This window comes from Tyto alba, unplaced genomic scaffold, assembly GCF_018691265.1.
Source record: "Tyto alba isolate M040663 unplaced genomic scaffold, T.alba_DEE_v4.0 Super-Scaffold_6, whole genome shotgun sequence".
In the NCBI taxonomy this organism is placed as follows: Eukaryota; Metazoa; Chordata; class Aves; order Strigiformes; family Tytonidae; genus Tyto; species Tyto alba.
The window spans coordinates 15,311,674-15,339,229 of NW_024881327.1; the positions used below are offsets into that span (position 1 = coordinate 15,311,674).

Consider the following 27,556-nt stretch of genomic DNA (forward strand, 5'->3'; position numbering starts at 1 on the left):
TAATAAAAATATCTCTTCTTCTCAACACCATTAATTTTCAGGCAAGACCTTTGCTTGCCTTTCTACCTATGACTGCAGGGAGTAGCTGAAATTGGAAAAGAGGCTCTGGGTTAAGGCAGATTTTTAGTGGGAAAATGTGAAGACCCTCTTTCCTACTGGGAAATTCACTCTCTCTCAAATTTGATATTTCTACAGAGCAATAATACATCTGGTACCGTAACATTTTTGTGTCTCTGTTTTTGTTTGTTTTTTTTTGTTTTGAAATACCACAGCAAAACAGTTCGGCGAGTTCTGAAGGACATGCTTGCTCATAACTATGATCGCTTCTCCAAGATGGGCTCTTCCTCTGCCTACTCTGGCTATATTACACGTATGTAACCACAAAACTGCCTTTTAATGCTGTCTGTATTCCCAGACATTTGATTAATCCACTAGTTTAGTCACAGGTACCTTCTTTCTTTTTTAATGAAGGTGGTCCTGATGTATCATCCACGTACAGCCTCGACATCCTCTATTCAGGCTCTGGCATTTTAAGGAGAAGTAACATGAACATCCATATTTTTGATAGAAATGCTGAACTTCATGCCAGCCAGGTAACTTCCACACCGTACATAAAAACTAAGCCAGTATGTGGTCCTCTTCTTACAGCTTCTAAATCAATTCAGCTAATGCTTAAGGTTTGCTGCACTGGGCAGGGAACAAGCCAATAACAAGGGAAAAAGAAACTCAAACCAGCTGATGAGGCACATGTTTGACCTAACCAAAAAGACAGGTGTTTTGTTCTGTATCATACATCAAGTTCCATCTTTGGTTAAAGCCTATACTGTTTATCTGATGCAATCAGGAAAAGCTTTGAGAGTTTGTAAAATCAAGCCCTGTCTTTTGGCTATAACACAGAATGGAAATACAAGGAGTAGATCATATGTACGAACCAAAGAGATTTAAATGAGATGCATCTGTTTTGGATTTTTCTTAATGTTGGCAAGTACCTTTAATATTACAATCCTCCTAAATTTCTGCAGGATAAAAGTTGTGCAGTGGAACATCTTTGGGTTTTCCTCCCAACTGTCTGTGGAAAATAGTCATACGAATAAAGGAAAAATTGTTTGAAAGAAAAGTAAACTCGGGATTGTGATCTGCACGTAGGCAAATTCTGCCTGCATCTAAAGGAAAAAAAAAAACTATGCCATGCCATTTTATTTTCCATTTTTCTAGCTGCTCTGGCTAGTTCCCTTAAGTCTTAACCTCATACTTTTTCATCTACAACTACATATATTAGAGTTAGGCTCTTAGACATTAAGAAAATGTGTAGGGTTTTTAACAGCCTGGGTCAGGCAGAGTCTTTTCATTGATTCTGTATCCCTGTTGCTTCTTAGGTGGTGATTGAAGCTCAAGGTTTGGAGTCCATAATAGCTGCGACTCCTGACGAAGGCGAGGAAAACCTGGACTCCTTTGCTGGCATGTCAGCCATTCTGTTTGATGTTCAACTCAGGCCAGTTACATTTTTCCAAGGGTACGGTGATTTAATGTCTAAAATGTTATCAGCAACTGGAGATCCCATTAACGTGGTGAAAGGACTTATCCTCCTGACAGATTACTCACAGGTACTAATAGCACACTGCTTCTTTTTCTGTCTCTTACGCACATATGCTTCCTCCCCCACACCGTTACTGTAGGACATCTTACTTTCTTTCCTTCCAATGCTGATAAACCTGATCGATGTTACACAGCCTTCTCTTACTACGGCAGCAATAGAAAAGTCACAAGTATTAAAAACCAGCATGATATTACATGAAAAGCAATCTAGAACAAAAGTGAGAATGCTTATCATTCTAGAAAACAAAGTGACACTGAAAAAAAGCAAATCCAACAGTGTTTCCTGTAGAAAACTCATATTGCTATCAGCTATGACCTCTCCTCCCACGGTTTCTTGTAATACAGTATTGTCCCATGTGACCACCTAAGTTTTCTTCTTCACAAGTTGTCCAGAGACCTTACATCCAATCAGGCAGTAACTGTCAGGCACTGAATGAATGAATCACTGATACTCAAACTTCCCTAGATAACTAACCTTCAAAGAATAATGTTAAGAAGTCCAAATTTAAAATGCTTATTGCTAGGCAAAATGAGGAATTAAAATGAGGATTACACAGTTTTTATGCAACCGTCACCCCAAATAGTCTGTTAATTTTATGCTTAAATATAGATTCATATACAAATATAATTGACTACATAATGTATTACTGGAGGACTGAAAATCTAAACATCTCTCTGAAAGTGCAGACCCAGCATTTGGTTTGGTATTTTTGTTCTCCCCAAGCAGGGATCTTCTTAGAACCTGTGGATTTAACAGCAGCACTCAGCCTATGAAGCATCTGCAAACCCAAACTTTACTTTTTACTTTTCCCCTTTAATTCTTGGCAAAATAAAATGCCAAAAGCAGATGATAAGAAAATCCACTACAATCAAAATTACACACAGAAACACTCCCTGCACATGACAGCTGTCCCCATCCTGGACCCAGCTCAGCCTCTTTATAACAGTATTATAAATCTAGAAGGCTTCCCATATTGTGCACAAATTGGCTAACCAAAGCTCCTTCCAACAATGCTTTGCAGTTCACACACGGATTATGGGCAAAAACTTTACCGTGACCTATTAAAAAAAAAAAGAAACAGAATGCAGAGGTGAGAAAGATAATCATGTCCAGTCCTGAGCATACGAGCACGGTGCTTACAGAACTAAATATTTCCAACTGCTGTGCATGCACTAAGCTCCATACATACCCTGGCTGAGTCGGCTGGCCAGGCACCCCAAGAGTTCTGCCAGCCAGCAGATTCTCCACTCCTCATCTTTGGAGAACCTCACAAATGTCTGGGGCACACCAGGGCTGGGACTGTGTGCCATTTTAACAATATCAGGGTGTAACATTTTCAGTCAGTCACTGACTCTCTGGAAGCCTGGGCAGCAGTGTGATGAGAGGGGATCCCACCCTGCTTTCTCTCTTGGATTGCCACTGACACAGTTGCTGCCTAAGCCCTTTGGGACTCAGGCAGTGGACACAACCAAAAGTGTGTGTTCACAAGCAAAAAAGGCACTTGTTCTTACATCTACACCCCACAAAGACTGTTTAAAACACTGTTCAATACAGCTTCAGGCTGAGCTGCATTTTAAAAACAGCACATCTTTCTAAGAATGGTTTTACAGCTACGTTCGTTCCAAGTCAACAGCAACATCAACACAGTTTGGGCATTTCCACATAGTCCAGTCAAGTTCCATTGGAAATGCTTTCACCTGTCAAGTTCTTGGGCTGTGATTACAACTGTATCATAAAACACTGTCAGAATGGAAGTGTGAATGGCGTTGACACTGGAACTGAGGAAAAACAGTGTAAGAGAGACATAATTAATCTGGCTTCTTGATAGTTGAGTACTACCTCCACTTTCCCTGGTCAGCACGGACAGACCTTGACCAGAACATAAGCCCCTTTACAAATTCATACTGTAGATGACAAAGCCAAACGTGGATTTATCTTCTTTCAAAGAAGAAAACCAGGCACAGGAAACAGTGCCCCATTCTATGACACCAAAACTGAGTGTGTCACAGCTGGCCACAGTGTGATTTCAGAGCGGGTGAAAACCAAATGTAAGATACAGATAGCACAGTTGAGGTCAAACATCAAACGGATGGCTTGGAAGCCAAGACTGGAACTTGAAAATGGGGCAATTAAATTGTCAGAAAATTACTTATGTAATATTTGGGTTGCAATTTTTGCATTGGTGCAGCCTGATTTTGAGAAAAGTGATTTTTAAATATTAGAAAAGTTCTGCTCCCTTATTGCTGTTTATAAGGATCATTTTGCACAGAAAGACCAAAACTCAAAGTGCTGCCAAATCTCCCAAATAACTCCCCACTGGAAAACAGCTTCCTTTCATTAACTTTCCAACTGCAGTAATCACGATAGGCACGTTTTGGAGAGGTGATTCCCAAGTTAATAATATTGCTTCTAAACCCTACCCTCCTGCTATCATCTGTAACATCTTTTCTCACATAACTCCACAAACTGAAATCAGGGTGTATTTTACAGCCATTGCTAGTTCTCACAGTGCTGTCTGAGGGCCAAGAATAGCCCTCTAGAAGTTATAATTCCCTTTATAAAATAAACAGCTCTCATAAAACTGTTTTTGAGACTCTTAAGTCACCTGCATTAAAGTTCAGTAGTGTTACTATTTCTCCTAGGCAACACACCTGCCAGAAGCACAAAGAAATTAAATACTATATTAATAGGTCAGAGAAACCATTTGAAAGCCAGACCCCAGTGGAAGATAGTCAGTTCCCAAAGAAATGCCTGTTTCAGTCATCTCTGCATTGCATTACAGTATTACTGTCAGTGCAGTACATAAAGGAAGTTTTTTTTATTGAAAAATAGCATGTTTCAGTGTTTTAAACAGTAATTACCAATTTTGGATCATATTTTCCACTGCAAATGGCACACAAAGCTTAAAATAGGAAGGGAAAGGAAAATACTGCTCCCAAGGAGGCTGGGTCCCCGTGATTTACACCTCCCATCAGCCTGGATTGGATTTGCACATGAGATGAAGGACAGGACAGAGCTCCAAATAAGGAAATAGATGAGCAAGTAAAACACAAGACAAGTGCTCCTTAGCTCCTCTGATGGTTTCAGTGACAGACCTGACTTAATTCTCGGTAGCCTTAAACCATTCAGCCATTGCAAACCAAACGTACTCTAATACTATTAGATGCAATTTGACAATGCATCTAAAAATACCTGCTTCTCTGGCTGTGTGTACGTGTCTCTGCCATAATGTATACTGTTACCTCTTCGCTCATTAACGGTTACCAACCAATTCAGCCCCAATTAAAAACAAAGTAAAATAACGTAACCCAAGCTTTAACTCCACATCTAAACAGATCGACAAAGAAAGTATTCCTTGCCCTACTGACATCAGTAGAAAAAGTCCCTTTGATTTCAGAAAGACCACAGTTCCAACCCATGATTTTTACTTGGGTGAAAATAAGAAATCAGAGCACAATACGTCCATGCTTGCTAGGGGCATGCTGGCTTTAGAAGCCACAGCCATCCCATTGCATTCTTACATTAAATCTCAAGCCCACTTCATCATTAACTGACTGCAGGTTGGTTCTGCCAAGGAGACTGAAACACTGTTTATTTACCCTGAAAGGTGAAGTAACCATCCACAGGCACCATAATTACCCAAGTCCTCGATTATGGCAGAAAAACTTTAATGCTCTGAAAAACCTCCCCAAATGTTGCTCCTTGCTATAAGGATTAGGAAGCCAGACCGTCTCTGCTTGCTTCTTTCTTATATCTTGGGACAGCATTAGCTGGAACCACGGGGCTACTGAATATCTAAGAAGAGAAGAGAGACTTTCAAGGTCCCTGGACATCAAAAAGGGGGAGGAAATTGGGTTTTCACATGTCCTACAAACACCTGAGGCATTACAGGTGCTGAGGATACCACAGGCACAGAAACCTGTGAGGAGGGAGAAAACCAGCTGGGAGAAAGGAGGGAGGGTCCCATACACGAGGGACACGATCCAACTAAACTTTTTCCAAATTAATCGTTCTTTTAAAACAGTGAATTTATCCACTAGTTCTTAGGGAAGCAGAACAACTATATAAAGTGAGTTATATTACCAAGCTAAGCGAACCTTTAAAATCTTGTCTGTGGATCGAAACTCAAAAGTAATGAGCTGCCATGACACTGAGCCATATTACCACTTCTGAAACGGACTCCATGTAATGCGCTTCCAGTCCAGCCACAGGGGTTTCAAGAAGCCATGAGCTCACTTGATGGTTGATGGAAAATGCATTAAATGCAAAATCACAGTGGCAATTAAGGCACATTAGCTTATGGGTTTGGCCACCCAGCCACTGAAGATATAATTCCTGCCATACGGTGGGTTCAGAGCCACTACACACTGCACAACTGCTTGCAGCACTTTGCATCCTACTGCCAGTACAGGTGTGCTGAAGAAGTCACACCGCGCTGCGCCATCGCTGGGGCTCCAGTGAGGAGTTTAATCTGACTCAGCTGGGCTGCCAGCAGAGCCTCCTTGAGGCTTGTGTGGTAGCTCCTGGAGACAGAGGCCACGATATTCTTTGCAGGGATACTCCTTACAGAAGTTACGCCAGCTGGCGCACAGGGGAGAGGGGAAGGTTGCAAGGCACCTCGTCTCAGCTTCATCCCATTTTCTAAGGAGCGAGGTGCATCAGGCAGGGGTGTTCTGTCCACCCTTTCAGAAAAATCCTCTATTCCTTTTTGTTCCTGCAAAATGGCAAGCAGCGTGATCGCAGTACAAAAGGGAGTAAGGAAACCACTGAGGTCTGCAGTCAGTAACGGGGGGGTTACCTGTGTTTCTGATGACTCTAGGAGATTCAGCTGCAGTCAGGGCCGAGGGCCAGCGCGGAGTTCCTGGGCGGCCTGGCCATCGACATCTCAGGAGGGATGGAGTTCAGCCTGTGGTACAGGGAATCCAAAACCAACATCAAGAACCGGTGAGATACTCCAAGCACGTGCTACAGATGTAGAGAGCTCAGGCTCCTGAGCCCCAGTAGTCCCAATGAGGAGAATTTAAATATAAAAGAACTTGCAGATGAGTTAAAATTAAGTAAGAGTTATGTGCGTGGGAAGACATTTGTACTTCTCTTTTCCCTTCCACCTGGATAATACCAGTTCCCACTTGATTCATCTGAATTCATATATGTTTAACTGAAGAACAGGCTCCTTTGAGGGCAATTTTTATGTATGGATGGTAGGACTGTTTGCAATTTAATTTCCTCTTCCTGAATGTGTTTGGAATGAATTGTAATGCCTGAATTTATTTGCAGGGTAGCCATGTTTGTATCTGGTAACACTGAGGTGGATTCCTTCTTTGTAAAAACTGGTATGGAAAACACTTTGGAAGTAGAAACGACATTAGACTTCATCTCCACGGTGCAGTTTTCACAGTACCCATTTTTAGTCTGTATGCAGATGGACAGAGTCGAGTCTCCGTTCAGGTAAGAACTAAGAACACACAATTTCTGAGGCGTCCTTCCAGCCAGCTGCTGAATCTGGAACTTCTGGTGTTTACAGCCACAAGAGATTACCAACAGAGACCAAATTTCAGCCTAACACAACCCGGTGCAATTCAGACTGTTACACACACCAACACCGCTGCTAACCCATTCTTCCCTGCTCTTCACCCCTGAGATTCAGAAAGGACCTTTTTGAAGATCACAACTTGCTGTGAATGTGCACTTTAGTCCAATTTTCTAATTTAGTTTCGCAAGTAATGTAACTGAAGTGGCAGGACACTGGTCCCCCTCCATATGCTCAGTTCTGATGGTGACCTAAAACTCTGCCAGCAGTAGTTCTCTATTACACTGTTGAGAGAGGAAGTGCACAGCCATAAAATAGCTGAAGCAGAAAGTTCTCTTCATCATCCATTATTCACTAGTGTCACCAAAAGTACCTGGTGTGTTAAGGTCTTGCAACTGTCATGCTCTATCATATTTATTAAGGCACCAACTTTCCTGAAAGCTGAACAACTGCACAATAGGTTGAAAAAAGATGCTTTCCAGTAGCCAAAGAGTAGTAATTGCATTGCCACGTGAGAAGCTGGGTTTACTACTCCCTCCTAGTCCCTATTTGCTAAGGCCTAAGGTTGATAACATTTGCAGAGCCTGTGCCAGATTTCCATTCAGGCTTTTCTGATCCAAAAGATGGCAAGCCTGAGAGGAATTAAAGAACTTGAGGATCTCCAGGACATCTTAAGGAAACAATATCTGTTATTCCGCAGATACTAAAACATCTTCTATACACATTGTGGAAGTGTAATCTCATCTGTGTGTAAGTGTTCATCGCTAGCCTCACCTACAGGGTACAGATTTTGCATAAATTTGCTAATGCCAGACCACCGTGTTGTGTCTTCACAGGCGTCATGTGACTAAGTATGAAAGTCTACCATCTGGTAGGCGGTACACTGCAAGGAGAGGGAAAGCAGAACTGTTGGCAGGTAACGAATACCCTCTCCATCAGGAAAACTCCAACATGTGCAGGAAGGTTTTCGACGCAAAGTCTGATTCCTCCAGCAACTGGTTTTGAAACGAGCACCTGAGCTGTTGCTGTCCTGAATCCATGGCTCCCTCAATGACTTAGGCTTGTACGTACCGTACTAACTTGGAGCTTGATCTTGCACGACTGCAATTAATGGGAAATTTGCCATTGATTTCAACAGGCCAGGATCAAACTCTCAGTGCGTGCACAGTGTTTACATATTAACCTATATTTAAGACTTTTGTAAAAAAAAAAAGCTAAGGCAAATAAAGACCAATTTGGTTGTATTCTATGCACTCCCTTAAGGGTGGTGCCAGTTCTTCATTTTTACTTTTTTGTGCCAAAAGCAAAAATAATCCCTCATTTTTCTTTCTTGGGGAATACAGCAGTCCATGTTTTTGACATGCAGTGAGAACAATTATGATGTATAAAGAATGATTATTTATGAATATATTTTAAAGTATGTAGGTGTTTTAGGCCTATGACCAATCCTCATTCAAATACTCAAGTACAATTAACATCTAAATGGACCATGAATTCCTGCTTACTCAGTATTGCCTGTTTACAAAAAAGCAGGTTTTATTTTACATGATTTAAAAGGATTTTCCCTCTTTTTTTTTTTTTTTTTTTTTTTTAAGCAGTCAGAGCTTGATTATTGTTATTTATCTTTTGGGAGTTTTTTATTAACTGCTATAGCTAAATACAACTGATTCAAAATTTGGGGTTTTATTTCCAGAAGTACTTATGGTTGCCTTAATTCTGTTCCCATTGAAATCAATGGTATAATTTCTGTAGCTATCACCAGGAGCAGAGTTAAGCCAACACTTGTTGCTCTTCAAGGTTGTCTCCTGAAAATTTGTGTCCCCGTGTGTAATCAAGGCAGCTGTATTTCAAGAAATAAGCACCAACTAAGGCAATTCTGAACTATTATGAAGGAAAAGGTCCTGAATCCATTTTGAATGCACAGTCTAGCAAAGCCTATGCTGAGCCAGAATATTTTCTTCTAGGTAAGTTAGGCACATATTTAAATGCAAGAAAGTAATCACTACTCATACAAATCCTCTGATTAAAATGACTTACACCTTTTTGCTCATTCAAGAAGTGTCGTCATAGGAACTGTGTAAAAGAAATACATTTTACATTAACAAGAGTGCAGAAATCTGCAAAAACCAAGCTATCAGTGGGATGAAACAGTCTGCTTGTTGTCTCTCCTGAAAATGCTGACACACTTCTACTCAAAGCTTAAATAAAATAGGTAAAAACATAGTGTGAAAAAATGTTTTGTTTTTGGACTCGTTTTTTGTCCATTACCTTCTGGGTTGGGAAAGCCTCTCACTGGGGAAGGAATGTTGTTGATAGGGGCAAGAGGAACCACTTAATTCATTACCACATAGGAACCAAGAAGGTAAATTGGACAGCCACTTGTCCTGGGCTCCTCCTCTAGTCAGGAGACAGAAGTATCTGCAGAGGGTGGTGTAGACCCCAAGCAGGATGCACCACGTGCTGGAGGTGCCAGCCCAAATCCTCTGCCCAGAGGAGGGGTAAGACCCAGATCAGTGTCTGATATCAGCAATCCCACTGCGAGGCTTATGCCCTCTCAAATTTATCAAATCTAAGAACGTTCTGAATGTGTGCCTGTAAAACGGGGCCCTTTGGCACATAAAAATAATGTAGCATCGGTGCTCACTTTTAAAAAAGCGTAACATGAAATATTTTCCAATTACAAAAGATAATCTGGCTATTGCCAACAGCACCAGGTGTGATTCTCTTTCAAGAGAAATGCACAGGTCTGTTTAACATAAGTACATCAAGTGTCCCAGAGACACTGATCGGTGTCTTTTGCTTTTCTATTTACTCATCAAGCCCCGGCACAGCTTGTTGAGGAAAACTGTGGGCCCATCTGTGCTATTGAGAACTGGTCTTTCAGAATGGGGCAACCAGCCTGTAAGAATAATTTTGGGGTTTCCGCAGCTCTGACAACATCCCTTGAAACTAAATCAAACAGAGACTCTGAGGCCCACGTTGCTCCTGCAGAAGCGATACGTGTCCTCATGGATAGCCCCTGGTATCACAGCAATACACTTGCTTCTGAAGATATCTGACCCTAACAGCTGGACATAATGGGGATTCCGGGAGGGGTTTAGTCCAACAGCTGGGCAATGGAAGGCCACGGCTTCCTTAAGTGGGCTCCATAGCTACGGAAACAACAAAACTGACAATCTTCTAAAAATAAGGTGAAATTAATCCATTGTTTAAGCCTGCATTTGAAGTGAAAACACACTCAGGGTTACAACCAAAGCAAACACTATGAGCATTTATCAAATCAGTGGGGATTAATCACAAATACACAACATACATCTTTAATAATGGCTATTACGTGAACTTTAAAATAATCAGCAATGGTAGCAATGAAATGATAACTCATACGTGAAGTTTAGAGAAGCAAACAAATGCTCAGTCCTTTCTAATCGGAAGCCACAGAAAGAACAGTGCAATGATAATCCAGCTAAGTCCGAAAAGCAACCCACTTGCAAAAGAGATTTTGAAACTTGCCCCTTAAACTTTCAAGGACTGCTACTTTTTCGAGTATTTTTCATATGTTCTTCAAAGATTATTCAAATTCCAGGATTTAGTTTCTCCCTCCACTCCGAGGCACATTCTGGTGCAGAAAGCATGGGGAAATATAAAGATCAGTGCTTTGGAAGGCAGATCTTCTCATGAGGTTATGAATTAAACCATCAGCACAGTACAGGCCAGCAGATATGGGGTCTAAACATCATTATTTTTGTAACACTTGACCATAAATAAAGGCTGGTAAAATGCAGTCTTTCCTACCAATAATGGATACCAACCAAAGCTGCATGGGTGTAAACCAGCATGATCTCAGAACAGCCTGCCATCATGCTGCCAGCATCTTCCTTTCTCTTTGCTAGTGGGAACAAGATTGTAATTTTAAATATTTTACTTTTAATAAAATTGATACTTGGTGAAAGGTGCTACAGTTAACACATGCAACAACTTGTAAAATACTGAGCCTAGATTTCCAATGAATACACGTTGCTTACAAAGTCAGCTCTGACTTACTGGGAGCATCTGTTAGAGAATTTGTCTGGCTACACAGCACAGAAGGAACTGCAGTCCTTAGGTACAGATACGTTTTAGGAGTTGCAAGCCCATATGATGCATGCTGCAGTTGTACCTTAGAACACAGGAGGCTGTGTTAAAAATAGCAAAATAAACAGAAGTCCTGGCTGAGCAAGGTCTTTAACCACATTTTCGACTTGAGGCATGTGCCTTGTCCAGCAGAGGTCCATGGAAAGCGGGGCAGTGGCAGAGCTGGGCTGGCAGGCACTGCTCTGCAGCACCAGCTTCCAGTGCGGTAACTAGATGATGGGTACCTCAAAAATAGAACAGCTGGACAGACTAGGCATATTCCTTTTGGGTTTGGCAAGCAGATTACTTCTTCTCAATAGCAACAATCCAAGATGACAGCAGTTCTAAAAATAAGGTGCTTTCTCTTTTTCTTGTTTTCTTTGGTTTATCCTGGATAGCTTGATTAGATTTGACACCAGCGAATTATCCGCTTCTCATTGTGCTTTGCTCTCAATCCTTCTCACAGGAAGTGCTGCATTTCTACCTTTTGGTCTCATCATTCCTACCACTGATGTTTTAAAGACTGTCTAGACATTCGGAAGATTTTCTCCACCAATCCTTGAAAATCCTAGACATAGTTCACCAGACTTTTCACTTCAATTTAAGGAATCGTAGGAAACCCTCTCACTTTAAATTCAGTGGATTCTTGTAGCATCAGGCACATTGCTGTTGGACAAACACTAGCTGCAGGACTGGGACCCTTAGGGAATGGTTAGAGTTAATTTCTCTCAGCATATTTACTTTTGACCTCTCTTTTGTAGAGGTTTCAGCTTAAAATGTCCATCCGTTGTGAGAAACTGGCAGCGCTGTGAAGAGCTCATTACAGAGGTCCACTGAAACCACACTCCAGGAGCTCTTATTGCAAAAAAGCAAAGGAGCAGTTCCCAGATTTTCCTGTTGGCAACCCCAGGTCTTTTTGCAATTTCAGATTCCTCTAGTTTGAACAAAGTGAACTAAAGGCCTTTCTCTCCCCTCTATGCCCCCACTATTAATTCAGTTCTGGTTTGATCATCCTTTGAGGTCCTGCAGTCACCCAGCTTGCTTCTGTTGAGCTAAGCCTGCACGGTTGCACTCTCCCCCATTCATTTCCCTCTTTTCCCAATTCTTCCTTTCAACATCTATTCTCATTCCTCTCAAATCTTTTGGGTCTGCCACTTAATCCAGGTGTATCTCTGTATAGGAATCATTAATCACTAATACATTGGCAGTGAAGCCACTGAGGACATCTATCCTAAATGCAACGCTAAGGTACAAATTTCAAAGAATCCAGAAAGAGAGAGAAAGAATGTCACAAACACAAAACCACTGTTTTCCCAGTAAACTTGTTCTTCTGGCAAGGTAGGAAGACCATGTGCCCACCTCTTGGAATGATACGGCAAATTCACAGCAGATGTGTTCATATTGTATTACTTTCAGATAAATAATGAGGTGCAAATCTTTCTTCCTTTTGAGCATCTAGGGCATGTGATTAAAAGGAAGATCATTATAATGTGCCCCTTACACACTGAAAACTGAGAAGTGGAAGTGTTCTTTTAAACTGCCAAACCAATCTTTTAGTTTTCAAGACCATTTTGTGATTTCTTTGTGTTTGACTCGTGCTTTTTTAAACATTTGGACTTAACATCAGAAGGCTGCTCAATCTCCATTAAGGTAGAAGAAACACGTGAAAGCATTAGAAGGCTTTTCCTAGCAATAATTCAAGCAATACTACTATCCATTAATAAAGTAATTGCACTTTTGATTGCACGATGATATTCAACAATAAAAATAACAGAGAGAATGAGCAGAAAAAAGTTATTCACCCCACTGATTGCTCTCTCTGAACACATTACAACAGATAAAGATGCTGTTCTTTGAAAACCCAAACCCATATACCTGTCAAAGTTAGTCCACTGAACCCGGAGAGTTCTTTTTTCATTTAATTTCTATCTGGGGGAAAAAAAAAAAATAAAAAAATCAAGGACAGTCAAATGAAGCAATGCCCCCAACTTCCCTTTGTCCTAAGAAGGCAGAATAAACAGTGAGATCAGGTCAGGAAGAGTCTCGCAGCACTGGGACAAACTTGGGGAGACTCTGAGTGTGTGGTTTTGGGCTGGCTCTCTGCTGAAATCTTTTCTTTTGTTACTGTTTATACGTTGAACCAAGTAATGCCTCTGTTATCACTTGTTCTGCACAACAGCGAAGGTAACTTCGCAAACATACAACCAAGCAGGGAACTGCAGGCTTACTTGCAGTGTGTCTTTTACTGAAAAATACATTTTATTTATCATAACATTCAAAAAAAAAGCCCCAACATAATACAAACACTAACTCATTCAGTTACAAACTTTGGTACTCAGCGGTTTCAGACAGTCCATTCTCACGTGGTCGTGACGTGCTGGAGCGTTCCCGACATGCAACACGCTGCTAGTGCAATTCTCAGAGCGACTCCGCTGTCCTTCAATCCCAGGCTGACGGCACCCTGCAGCGGGATTGCCTCGGGCTTCGGCTACGCACTTGCCACAGTGTTGTCTACATTGAGAGCAGCTCAAAGAGTCCATTTTTCTCCAGTTATGTATCTTCATTTTTCATTTTTTTTCCCCCCACAGGAAACAATCATCAACACAATGCGTTCGCGGCATTTTCTCCTTTGCCTTATAGCCCACCGCTCTCTCATCAGACATACCATCCACATCCTCTTAGCAATCATTATCCTTACCTCACATTTGCACTTTTAAATAACTTTACACTGATAACCCACCCCCTTAAAAAAGGGAGGAAAAAGAAAAAAAAAAAAAAAAAAAAAAACAAAACAGAAAAAGGAGAAAAGAAACACAAGCGTTTTTAAAGTATGTGTTCTCAGGTAGCCACAAGTTAATGGTAATTTATGAGCATAAGGAATGACACTTTGGCCATCAACACTAGAGAGTAAAGATAGCTTTCAATGCAGACAAGGAGAAAAAAAAAACCCACACAACCCATAAATACATTTTAAACCATTCACCAAGTGATCCACCAAGGATTAAATTTAACCGATTGAAACCAACCCTGCTGCAAAAGACCAAAACAACATTCGTGCATCACTCCAGCCCTGCTCAATCTTTTAATTGGATCCTGACCTAAAACATGTGGAAGTGGCTGGCCGGCCACCGCAGACCCCAAACCCTGACAGCAGCGCTGGGAGGGAACTTGAGTGGTGCACAGGGTTTTGCCTTGCTTTGCACACAGGGTGAATTTCACCTGTAACATACTATGACTGCACCATGAAACATGTAATACTAGCAGCTTGTGAACCCTGATACGGAGGGCTTGACTCTAATCCAAGATACGTGGTTACACATCACCCCATCGGCTGGAGAAATTCACCACTGGGTATACGTGGAGGAGCACCATATTACCAGATCTTCTTCTGGCAACCTTTTGTGACATTATCTGCTGGGTCCAGCTAGACTCAAGCCCAGAGCTTTGGTTTTATACATATAAAGTGAAGAACCCAGGACTTGGGTCTGCAAGGCACTCGGCGCTCTGGGCCAAGTTCAGCAAAGCGTTACATTGCTGGGTGAAAAAAAAAAAAAAAAAAAAAAGAGACTGCAATCCTGCTGAAGTTCCCAGGAATCTGCTTAGATATTTGAAGCTAGAGATGCATGTGAAGGCTTTGCTGGACTGGGTCTCCTTGCAAAACGGACCCCTTGATGGAGTCTCTTTAGTAATAGACAAAATTAAGCAAACACTGTTTGACATTAGGATTGACACATTCCACTGAAGAAATCTCCCCTGAGAAAATAAATAGCTGTTGGTATTGCCTCATTTCATTGCTTTTGCCTCCACAGGCAGTTAAAAAAATCCCTGCAAAATTTTCCTCCAACAAATACATGTTGAAATTCTGGGCACTTGTTTTCTACGCATTTTTTTCCTTTCAAGTACACCGGGTGAAGCTGTAAACCCTGAGTTTGAGTGTGCAAACCTCTATCTTGTAAATTGCAACGTGAAACTTCGCTCCAAGCACCGATACAGGAAAAAAAATAGGACAGAAACGTTTTTAAACATGGATGCTAGTATTATAATGTACATACCGTACACGTGTATGTCACAGCGGACGATCTACTCTGGTACCTGCACTGTCCTGCAGTCCGAAGTACTGTTTTGTTTAACACCAATACTGTAGTCGTAACATCTATGGACTTATCAGTCGTGAAAACGGTGAAGAAGCATTCATTTTCTTTAAGAGGCACTCAGCCCAAATCCCGGTAGGAAGTTAAAGCTTGTAACCGGAGACCATGCAATTGAAGAGCACAGGGATTAAGTTTACACACTCTATGTTCTAGCTGGGCACACCAAGCTCTTTAAAAAGGGTTAGAATAGTATTTTTTCATTGGATTTTCATAACGATGAAGATAAATGAGAAGATACATGTTAAATCACTCACTATCTGTATACTTGCAGTGCATTTCATCCTGAGGGCAATTTCAATTTGTGCCTGTAAACAAATAAATTGCATTGAAATACAATCTCACATGTATGGTTAAAGACAGTTGCAGCTGAGTTTTTTTGTATCTTGTGAGTTACTCAGGAAAATGAAAACCTGGGGCTTTAAGAATGGAAAACGCTGAAACTTCATTAGCAGCAGGAAACCTTGAGAACAGGCACAGGAAAACCCTGCCTGTGGGCAAATGCTTAAGTACAGACTTGCAGGTTTTTCATTTAGATTTTAGATTTCCAACCTGGTACCTCAAGAAAGCTTTACGGTAAATAATTTAGGCTTGATCTTACATTTATTGGCTTCCCAAAGTGCTTCACTGAACTGAAATTTTGGGCAGAGAACATACTATTGTAGTTTAGTTTTACTGTCATTATAACAATTCTCTTTTGCTGAGACAAACTAGTTGCTGGCAACAAAATAATCAGTTTAAGTAGAGTTTGACATATGGACACATGTATCACTGCATTTTGAGTAATCTTATTTTATATTTTTTATATTTTCTTGTTCAAAAGAGAAATTTTTCTTAGCAAATACAGATAGCCCTCAGATAAACCTGCCAAACAACAGCTAAAGAAACAACTACATATTATTGGGGGTGTAACATTAAAAAACTGCTCTCACAGAGGAATCACTAGGATTACTTTTTCAGCAATGTTGCAATTTAAGGAAGAATAAACTGTAGTCTTAAAGAAAAATAAATGCTGCCCTCTCCTTTCGAACCAGGATTTAAAAATATTACATTCAATTTTCTGGCTTTCCAGTATTTAAACACTGTCATAATTAAGGCAACTTGTGATGTTCAACACAGTACAGAGGAACAAACAGGAACCGAAAGCAATCAAATGCATTTTCTGACATTTACACAATCTGTTTTGAACCATGCCAAAGAAGAAACACTATGGATAATCCTAACACCACAGATCCCTCCGTTTGCAATCCCAAATGCATAAGCACAGAGTACAAAATAGACATCTGATGGCACATTGTCACTGAAACCTATGGGGAAGGCCCTCATTTACTGCAACGGGAGGGAGCTGAGGGCTTTAGTTCCTTCAAAGAGTTGCAGGACTGCGGTGGACCATCACAACACGTTTCAGGGACCAGATGAAGCTGTGCATCGATGCACGCTGAAACACTGCTGTATTTACGCCCTGGGTTTTACAAACAGCTGTAGTGGCACCACAACTGCTAGCCACCAGCACAGAGGCAACGCCTAAGGCCTGCAGATTGGCTTCAATATAACAACTTTGCAGAAAATAATGCAGTAATTTAGTGTTGCTCACATAATTAAACATATGCATACTCCAAAACTGGGGGGTATTTAGGAGAAAACAAGAAACTTACACACTTGTTTTGTATGATGACACAAGAAAATGAGAAAACTGTAGAAGCAGTTTTTAGGATGAACGTTTAGAGTTACCAAGTGTATTTCAGATTAAAGGAGTGTGATTCTTCTTCCTTATCCCTGTAAAAAAACAAAACAAAACAAAACAAACAAAAATCAAACAAACAAACAGAAAAGCATAATTAATAAAAAGTAGATTGTTAGAGAGCTGCCACAACCATTTCAGTGATCTTCACTGCTCCCAGGAAGTGCATGGTATTGCCTTCACTGTCACACTACTCTTGCTACCAATTCCTAAGCTACTGCCAAGAATCAGACAGTAGCACCCCACTTCGAAATCGAGTCAGTGGTTGGACAGCCTTAGTTTTTGAGCAGAACTGATCCTTGCTGCTCGAGGTGTGACATGTGTGGTTACCCACGGACTGGTCCTGGGGAACCCCACGCGCCTAGGTAGAAAAAGGGCAAAGCGATCCATCTGGGATTTAAGCGATCCATCTGCTTCAGTTAGAGACCCCAGCACCTTACTTACCAACACAGCGTCCAGCGTGGCATGTGTAAGCAAAACAGAAGCAACCTGTAACCATGTGCTCCAAGATTTGTGGAGTTAAGACTTAAATACTAGCTCAGGCAAGCATCCCGGGCAAGAAGAGGCATTAAGCTCATCATTAACTTTTATTGGTATCCAAGTTAGGCTCTGTTTAAACATTTCCTAAGTAGCTATGGTCTTGAACACAAGCTCATGGACATTTGTAGACTGATTTACTAGATCAAACGCTGAAGCCCTTTTAGTTCTTGGAATATTCCTGTATTTCCCACTAAAATTGGACAGATGCTTTACTAAATTCTCAGCAAAGGCATCAGCATAAGTAAATCCTATGTACTGCATATAAGTTGACCTTTTTACATAATAATGTAGACTATACATTCTGTTGAATAGGACACAACTAAAACAGAGTTTAAAAATATCAGTTTATGAGCCTTAAAAAAATAATTTGTATATGCTATCCACACAAAATTAATTTTTAAAGGCAGTCATAGATTGTCTGATGGCAGGTAGGAAGAAACACAACTAATAAGTATATTTGCATACTTTGATGACTGAACTGCTCGCATTTGACTTAGCCTACTCTCACCACAAAAAGAAATGCCCCATGTATTCTCGTAATTGTGAGGTGGCTTCAGTTTAGGCCCATGTTTGAATAGAGCGAGGAAAAATACCCTTCTAATATTGGCAGTACTCTTTACTACAGTTACTCTCTACTTTGTTACATGTTCTTTTCTTGTTTATTTACCTAAGACAAGGCATAAACTCCCCAGACTGTAACGTGTGAATAAATACAAAAGTTATAATGACATTTTCAGTCATTCGGGCTGGGAATGAGCTCCTTCAGGCAGTCCGCTCGCTACAGGTCAGTGCTGTCTAGGTTCGGATGCAGGCAGATTGGCAAATTTACTAGAACTGAACCATCTTATTTTTTCCATACGAAGGAATAAATGCAGTAAGCAAGAACTATGTTGCTAAAAGCTCACCAACTACTGTGAGAGAAGAAAATGAGGGAGAAAAGTGACCTCATGGTATCTTTCAGAAACACGTACATGTTCTCTAATATTTGTTGTATATCAAAAATGTAAGAATTGTTCAGAAATGACATCTTGGCTTCTGCCAGAGTCCAAACTGATTATGCAGAAAAGAGCAGCAATCACAGAAAGAAGTGCTGGAAGAGCTGCGGATGTGCAGAGATTTGGTGCCAGCAGTGCCACAGGCATCACACCTCCACCGAAGCTTCATCTCTAAAAGGTGACAGAGATCAAGATGAAGCAGTCCTTGACATGGTAACACAGTTTGTGAATGAAGATGTGAAAAAAATGAGTGAAAGAGGAAGGAAGATATGTACAGTGCAGAAAGAAATACAGGAGTGGAAAAAAAGAGCATTCACTCAGCATATTTTGGCTAGAAAAAAAAAAGGGACCTGAAATGACAGTATTTGATTCAAACCTCATACTCATGTGATGAAATCTGCCTGTTTTAAAATCAATTTTAGGATAGCCACAGCAATCAAAAAACCCCTGATCTGATGTGAAAGCAATTGGAATGAAAAAATTATCAACAGTTCACCCTCCAATTCATATGAAATTATACTTCTGTTCTTGTTGGGGGAAAAACACTACCCCAAGCAAACACACACATTTAATTAGGAAGAGAAAGACAAAAGAGATACAGGATAAGAAGGGGAAACAAAAAAAACCCCAGATAATAAAAGAGAGAAGAATAGAAAAAATAATCCACTGGGACATGAAAGTTGTGTAGGTGAATGAAAATGCCGAGTAGGCACAAGGACAGGATAGAGTAACGAGAAGAAGGCTGTAGATGCGATTCCTCTCTGGCATATACCTTATTTTCCAGTGAGAGCTATATGAATAAGCAAAGTCTGATGACAAGTTAAACATGTCTCGCAGCATGCAATTAAAATTATTTGTTCTACTGACTTTGAGAACAGGTGGAGAAAAAATCCAAAACACGCTGGAGCCATTATACACCAGCAGGACACCTACCTCAGCAGGTCTGAGACGGCAGGAAGGCGGCACCCCTGCCTGTATTAGACAACATGCATCTTGGCATCATTAATGGTAAAAGATGAAAGTCTTCAGGCTGCTGAATGACCTTCTGTAATGAGCATGCAAGGTTTTGCATCACCAGTCTTTTGGGGAAGATTTTACACCTGTCTCACAACAGAGGAGCTCTGACATAACACGAAAAAGCGGAGCATCGATGCAAGTTATTAACTTCACCCATGAGAAAGAGCAATTTGCGGGGAGCATCACCTGCCTCCGTGATACACCAGGCACTGCAGGAAAACCAGCTGCATGACACGATGGGACAGCCCCCTGGGAAACAAGGGGCAAATCACACCAGGAAACGTGATGGGTTTCGCTTTTAAAGAGTGATATAAGAAAAGCTACAGGCTTTTGTGTCAATATTTGCTGTAAAATAGAAGTACGTGTACTACATACCACACCTTTTCAGAAACAGCAAGTCCCTAACCTAAACTGAAATCTAATGAATCCCTTGTGCTAGCAGTCTGAATTCAGCCTATAGACCAAATAGAAAAAAAACAAATACCTTTTGCCATTTTATCTAGGTACTCTATCAAGACTTTACTGACAAGATCAACTCGAGTAGCACAGCAGAGCTCAACTTAAATTGGTACTTTGCCTGTCCTGAGTGAGCCTCCAAGGGCCAATGAAAACAATTTATATCCAGGATAAAAGAATGGCACTTTCAAGATAAAGTATTTACAAGCAGAGAAGTAGGAAGTGTATAAATCATTCCAGTAAAGTTTAATTCAACAAATAATCTACTATGCAGTAGTAGATGATGCAAACTAACAGAACTACAGAAGCAAAAAAAAGATAGCCCAAACGCTGGAAGAAAAGATTTAACCTCAAGCGTGAGACTGAACAGAACCCAGTGCAAACCGGTGACAAACCCAAACCTCCGACTGTCACTGCTGTTTTTCTTTGCCTCTTGATATACACCAAGAACAAACTTTGTGAGTCTTCGGTAAGCCACAAAAGACTTTGGTAGCTCTGCCCAGCACCGCACTTGATAAAGATGAGCTGCGTGTTTTCACGCAAGAGGCAGAAGGAGCAGCGACACCCATCCTGAAAGTACTTTCTTAATATTTCAGGTATTTTCAAACAAAATCGTTCCTTGGTTATTTTGCACAAGACATCCTGCACCCTGGTTTTGACACGTGCCGTACACCCAGCCCCGTGCCCTCCTCCTTGCCCCAGAACAGGCACTCAACATCCCCGCACGTGCATCCCCGAATTTGGAGGCTGGCCCTGGGTAACAGCCCCGGGTAACCGGACACTGGTGGGACTGCAGCAGGCCGAGCTCGGAGCAGCCGTGTGAAATCGTGACTTACGGGGGTGTCCATGAGCTCGGCTGGAGCCCTCCTGCAGCACCGGCAGCCGCAGGCACCCCTGCCCCTGCCAGCAGCCCCACAGCAACGCAGGAGTGCACCAGCATCTACCCCACGTATCCCACTAGCAAAAAGGACGTGAAATAAGGGTTTGCCTCCATCAGCCCCCTCCCCCTGCTCTGCACGAGAATAGGAGAAACAGGGGCAGAGAGACAGGCGCTCAGCTCCCCTGGGAGAGGTGAGGAAGGGGAATACGCGCTGCCGAGGCAGAGGGGCTGTTTCATGGCTTGCAAGGAGGGTCCAGAGGAGGTGTTGTCCATCCACACTCCCCTCCTCGGGATCAAAGGGTCACTGAGAGGGGTCCCCCCCCCCAGCCACGGGGCTGCACAAACGCGCATCTACTGAAACTATGGTGCACGTCTACTGAAAATGCCTCCGGGTCAAAAAACAAAAAGGCTTATTTACCTGCTCCAAGGGATACCGAGCTGCACCAACAGGCGTGCGTAACCTCTGCGTTTCTACCTTATGCCTATACTTTAGGTCCCGGTGAGGGCCCACCTACAGACCCCAGGCCCGGTACCGACCCGCCTCGAGGAGAAGCTGTGGCACAGCTCTCATCTGGCGAGTAACCTGGCCAGCCCTCAACCATCACTGGTGACCGCCACACCTAACGCCCCGCACCCACTCACCCGTGCCCTTCACCGGTGCTCCACCACGAAGCGCATGGTGGTGCCGTCGAAGGAGGGTGGCGCGACGATCCGCGGGCCGGTGGCCGGCGCCGTGATGCTGATGACCGGCTTCGCCTCGGCTGCCCCACGCCGTGGCGGCGGCGGGCCCTTGCCGGTAGCCACGTAGTAGGGGCTGTCGGCGAAAGCCCCCTCTGCCGCTGCCGGGCTGCCGGGCTCAGCCGGGGCGCTGGCATCGCTGCCCGGGTGGGATAGCGGGCGCGGCAGGGCGCCGGCAGGCAGCATGGCAGCGGCGGGCAGGAGGCCGGGGTAGAGCATGTACGTGGCACCGTAGGCCCCAGCGCTGAGGGCCAGGGGCGAGAGGGGCAGCGGGACGGGGGTGACGGCCGGCGGCTGGGGCACCGGCACCTCCACGTACTGCCCGGTTTCGGGGTCAAAGAGGCGCCGCTTGAGGGGCTGCTGCACCGGCGTGTCCACCAGGTAGTACTGCCCGGTGCTCACGTCCAGCAGCACCCTGCGCTGCGTCTGCGGGAAGGGCTCGGCCGCTGCCGCCGCGGCGGGCACGGAGGGCGAGAAGCAGAGCAGCGGCGGCGGCGCGGCGGCGCCGGGCAGGGCGGCGAAGGGCAGAGGCGGGCGGTACAGGGCGGCGGGCGGCCCCTCGGCGGGCGGCGGGGCGCTGGCGGGGGGCTCCTCGGCGGGCGGCGGGGGTCCCGGCGGGGGTCCGGGGCTGCCGGGGCGCTTGGTGGTGCCGAAAGGCTGCAGGCTGCAGAGCGCCGCCGCCACCGGGCTGGGGCGGACACCGCCGCCCGCCCCCGACGCCGGGGAGGGCGGGGAGCCGGGCTCGGCGGCCGCCTTCAGCGGCAGGGCCAGGTAGTTCCCGCAGTCCGGGCCGCGCTCCGCATCGCCGCCGCCCGCAGGCGGGCGGGGGGAGCGCGGCGCCGCCTGGCCCCGCAGGCCGCCCTCGGGGGGGGGGGGCTTGCCCGGAGCGGGGGCCCCGGCCCCGGCCCCGGCCCCGCGGAGGGTGAGGAGGGCGCGGGGGGCGGCGGGCGGCTCGGCGCGGGGGGGCGGCGGGCCGCGCTGCCGCTGCCGGGCCAGGCTCTCGAAGGCGGCCGCCTTGGCCGAGACCTTGTCGGCGGCGTTGTTGGAGGGGCGGCGTGGCAGCCGCTCGCCGCCCGGCCCCTTGCCCGACGGCTCCTCCGTCTTCTCCGCCGGCGGGACCGGGGGGGGAGCGGCGGCGGCGGCGGGGGGGGTCGGCCGGGGCCCGGCGTCCCGCTCCTGGCTGGCGATGAGGGAGAGGACGTGGCTGTCGGTGATGGGCAGCGGGTCGCTCTTGCGCTTCCACTCGCGCTTGTTGAAGCTGTAGAGCTCCTCCATGCTCCGCACCGCCGCCGTCAGCTTCTCCAGCGCGTTTTGCACGGGCGCCGCCTTGCCCTCCTCCCGCGGGTCCTCCTCCGGCCCCCGGCCCCTCTCGGCGGGCGGCGGCGGCGGCGGCGGCTGGTGCCGCCAGGGCGCGGCGGATTTGGAGACGATCTTCAGCACGGCCGGCTGGCGCGGGTCGCTCTTGTTGGGGGCGATGGTGGCCACCGGCAGCCTCCCCGAGGTGCGGTGCACCAGGACGGTGCCCTCCGGGGGGCAGCCCGGCGCCCTGCCCGCCGCCTTGGCCCCCGCCTCGGCGGGCTTGGTGCTGGCGTGGCCCACCGCCTGGCAGGTGATGACCACGGGGGAGAGGGACCTGGGGACGCCGGCGATGACCAGCTGCTGCCGGGGCTTCTGCTCCGGGCCGCCCTGGTCGGAGGCGACGCTGCCCTTGTCGCTGCTGTTATCCCCCGAGTCGCAGCTGTAGGAGCTTTTGATGAGCTTCCGCACGTCCCGCACCTGATGGAGGGGCCCCTGGGCTCGGTGCTTGCCGTCCCTCACGTCGCGCACCAGGAACTGCGGCACCTTGTCGGGGCCGTCGCCGGCCTTGGGGGGTTTGGGCTGCTGGCCCCTGCCCTCCTCCGGCGGCCGGCCCGCGATCCGCGGCGTCAGCAGCTGGGCGATGCTGAAAGCGGCGTCCCGGGGCTGCTGCAGGCTGCCCAGGCTGATCTTGATCTCGGGGGCTTTGGGCTTGGCGGCCGGGGGCGAGGAGGAGGAGGCGGCGGCGGCGGAGCACTTGGTGGCCCGCTTGCCGGGCTCCTTCTCGCGGGGGGTGTGCTGGATGGCGGGAACGAAGAGGCGGGACATCTTGGTGGACTTGCCGGCGGAGATCTCGCCCAGGTCGGCCCGCCAGTCGTGCCTGGAGGACAGCTTCAGCTTGCCGACGGGCGCCCTCTCCTCCTTCCTTTCCGCCTCCCGCTCCTTCCAGGACCTGAAGGCGCTGTTCTGGCTGCGGAGGAAGGTGGCCTTGATGGCCTCCGAGGCGCTGCGCTTCACCTCGCACAGCTCCTCCGACAGCGCTCGGTCCTGGCTGCGGCTCCCCTCGCGGGGCGTCGACGCCTTGGAGGCCGGCGACCGGCCGCCGCCCTCGCCCCCTTCCTCCGCCGCCGCCGCCGCCGCCGCCGCGCAGTCCGAGCCGCCCTCCGAGTGCCGGGAGCTCTGCCGCTGCACGCCGCCCTCCCGCTGCCGCTCCCGGCCGCCGCCGGGCTCCGGCTCCCGGCCGGCTCCCAGCCCGGTGTAGGAGGTGTCGGTGATCTCGCCCCGTTCCATCTTGAACTCGTGCTCCAGCTGCATCTTCTTGGAGATGACGTTTTTGAGGAGGCTGGAGGCGAACTTGGACTTCTTGCTGGCCCCCCCCCCCGCCGCCGCCGCCGCCCTCCGCCGCCGGCGGATCCCCGCCGCCCGCCTCGGGGGCATCGCCGAGGTCCAGCAGGGTCACCACCCGGGAGCCCCCCCCGAGCCGCCGCGGCGCCTCGACGTGGGCGATCTCCCCGTCGAGCTTGCTGACCACGAACTCGAGGGCTTTGCTCTGCGAGCGGCCGCAGCGCAGCAGGCTGGGCTCGGCTCTCGGCGCCAGGCTGCCGCACTTGAGGTCCAGGTAGGTGGACCAGCGGTTGATGCCCAGGGCATGGTCGGGCAGGGAGGCGGAGGAGGCGCGGGAGCCGGGGCGCAGGGTGTCGAAGTAGGGGTACGCCAGGCTGCGGAAAGCCCTGGCCGTCAGGTTCCGCACTTCTTTGTCGGCATCGTCCAACTCGCTGACGGCGCTGGAGGCGCCGCTCGAGTGCTCCCCCGCCCTGGCGGCCCCGCACCGCGTCTGCAGCCGCGCGGGGACCGCGATGAATCTTTTCGCGTGGTCGCGGGCCGCGTCCGCTTTTAAACTCGCGTCGCGTTCGGGAGCCGCGGGGACACGGAGGCTCATGTCGCCTTCATGCTTGGCAGCGTGAGGAGCGTTTTGCTTTCCGCGCACGTCGCTAGACTCATTTATAGCCCGGGAAGCGGCTTTGATTGATAGGAGAAGCTGGGCGGCCGGGCTCCCGCCGCGGCGGCCGGGCTGCGTGGACCGGCTTTCCCCCGAGCTGGCGCGCTTGTCCCCGCCGGGGGTGTCGTGTTCGGAGGTGAGGCTGACGAGCTCGGTGCTGCTGGTGTTGTCGAGGCTGTCCGTCTGGTTGTTGGGGTCGCTGGTGGTCGTGCTGAGGTAGCACGTCGGCGTGTCCCCCGGGGTCTCGTCGCTCCCGAAGGAGGCGTAGTCCACGAAGGAGTAGATCACGTTGTTGTCCTCGAAGTCCCAGCGGGCGGCCAGCCCCGCGTCGAAGTCCATGTCGTGGTCCACCTCGGTCAGCTGGATCTCCTGCGTGCTGATGTAGTGCGCCTCGTCGCGGCCGCCGCCGGGGGGGATGCTCGGGGGGGCGCCGGGGGGGGCCGCCTTGCGACCCGCGTCCTCGTCCTCCTCGCTTTCGTAGCCGAAGGAGGACGAGGAGGTTTTGCCCTCCGTCGACACTGGGTCTCCCGTTGCGGGAAAGCCGCCCGCCTTGGTCACCGGCGAAGGGCAGGAGGAGGAGGAGGACTCCGGGCAGCCCCCCGCCTCCGGCGGCCCGCCACTGCCCGCCGCCCCCCGGGAGCCGGGGCCGGAGCCAGCGCCGCATCCCGCCGCCGCGCCGGGGGAGGGCGGGCGATCCCGCCCGCGGGCCGGGGATGCTGGCCCCGCGGCCCCGCCCGGCCGCCCGCCGCTCGCCGAGCCGCCGCCATCCCCGGGCCCGCCGCCTCCGCTTTCCGCTGCGGGACCGGCCGCTCGCTCCGCGCCGCCGGCCGAGGCCGGCTCGGGGGGCTGGCCACTCTCCTCCGGACCCCGAAGCGACCCGCGGATCTCCACGTACGCCGCCGCCTCCTCCTTCTCGATGGCCGCCTCCGGGCTCGGGCCGGGTCCCGCCGCCGGGCCGGCGGGCGCGTCCATGCCGGGGCCGTCGGGGCGCGGGAGTGGCCCGAGGGGGCGGGCAGGCACGTGCCGGCAGGGACGGGCACCGCTGCGGGGCCGGGGGGACGGACAGCGGGCCGCCCACCCCCTGCCCTCCCCTCCCCTCCTCTCCTCCGCCCGGCCCGGGCGGGCATCACCGCCCGGGGGGCGGAGGGGTCGGGGCGCGGCTCCCCCCGCACCGCACCGCCGTGACAGCGGGGGGCCCCGCTTGGTCACCGGGGGGATTGGGGGGGGAGAGGTGGTCGCCCTGCGGGGGATCCCGGGACGGTCCCGGGTCGCTCCGTTTTTTTTTTCCGAGCTGGGCGTCACTTGGCTGGTCCCAGGCGCGGACTATACATAGAGCCGGCGTCACGCTGGTTGAACAAAATTCCTATTTTAAACGTCTGTGTTTGCCGGAATAAAGGCACCCGGACACCCCCTGGGGGGGGGAGAGCCGCCCCTGCCTGCGAAGATGCTGCTGCTGCCCAGCTCCCCATGGAGCCGGCTGCACCGGCTGGAAGGGACAGCTCCGGGGCTTGCCAGCTTGCCTACACCAAAGGCACCCTTGTCCCGCACACAGCAGTGGCTCAACAGCTTTTTCCTTCCTTAAACTACCCCCCTGGACCCCATGCCCCTACTCACAGGAGGCGTGTTGCAGAGGGGCAGCACCCTGTGAATGCCAGCGGTCCAGAGAGGCACCGGCCAGGGCACCTGAGCTGCCTTTTTCCAGGAAATGCCAGTTTAGACATAACCTGCATCTAAGACCTATTAACAGGCATTTCTGTGGCACGTCTGATCTTTGGTGGCCTAGGGCTTTACTGAGCGGTCCCCAAGATGGCACACCAAAAATCACTCTTGAGCCATGGAAGGAAAAGGCAAGCTGTTAAATGCTGAGGAGGAGAAAGGGAGGAAAACGGGCAAGCCACATTGAGGAGCAGCCCTCAGGTATACAATGCAGATAAAATGGCCTAAATTTACTGCTTCACAACCAAATAAGCATCCTCAGGCTTACGTGAGCAAGCTGGTGTTGGGCTGGTAATGTCGGACATTAGGTGTGGGGGGGGGGTGGGTTGTGGAAACCCCCAGAGCACGTACCAGGATCCCTGTCCCTACAGCTGCATGCACTGGCATGAGGGGCATGGTGTGCGGCCCTGCCAGGGATGCCACAGGGATGCAGGGACCAAGAGGTGAAGCAGACGCCACCCCAGACCTCTCCCCAGCACCATCCACATTAAAATAAGGGTTTCTCAGTGCTTCCAGCTCCTCACCCCATCCCATAGCCAGGCTGCTCTGTTGTCATCCTCCCCATGGGATTGCAGTGTTCCCTCTGCCTCCAGGAAAACTGGCCTCCCTCCGCAGCAGCTTGTGAGGGTCCCTGCAGCAATGGCAGGTTTCATATCCCCTTTTGGATAAGGGTCTCTTTGCTGCCTGCAGGAAAACAAGTGAGGTGGCTCCAGCTCTTACTGCCCTATGTAGATATGTGTTAGTTTCTCAGGCTGCAGGCTGACAGCAATAAAACTATTGCTGAAGCACCAGG

At 48.1% G+C, this 27,556-nt stretch overlaps 2 protein-coding genes across 2 annotated transcripts in view; one reads left to right on the top strand and one right to left on the bottom strand.

The window, feature by feature from the left end:
* The window catches only part of LOC104362425 (microsomal triglyceride transfer protein), a 32,628-nt gene extending 23,267 nt beyond the window's left edge, over nucleotides 1-9,361 (top strand). The window contains exons 14-19 of the mRNA XM_032988403.2: nucleotides 273-370; nucleotides 472-593; nucleotides 1,377-1,604; nucleotides 6,417-6,541; nucleotides 6,875-7,045; nucleotides 7,964-9,361. Of these exons, the coding sequence (XP_032844294.2) occupies nucleotides 273-370; nucleotides 472-593; nucleotides 1,377-1,604; nucleotides 6,417-6,541; nucleotides 6,875-7,045; nucleotides 7,964-8,132 (913 nt within the window). The 3' untranslated portion in view covers nucleotides 8,133-9,361. The remainder of the gene's footprint in view (nucleotides 1-272; nucleotides 371-471; nucleotides 594-1,376; nucleotides 1,605-6,416; nucleotides 6,542-6,874; nucleotides 7,046-7,963) is intronic.
* A 4,137-nt stretch (nucleotides 9,362-13,498) lies between these two features.
* Nucleotides 13,499-26,019, bottom strand: CUNH4orf54 (chromosome unknown C4orf54 homolog). The gene is given in 4 exon segments (XM_042807862.1): nucleotides 13,499-15,693; nucleotides 17,041-17,161; nucleotides 21,657-24,420; nucleotides 24,422-26,019. Coding segments are annotated over 2 exon segments (4,353 nt in total). The 3' UTR covers nucleotides 13,499-15,693; nucleotides 17,041-17,161; nucleotides 21,657-21,665.
* Between the last annotated feature and the right edge of the window lie 1,537 nt (nucleotides 26,020-27,556).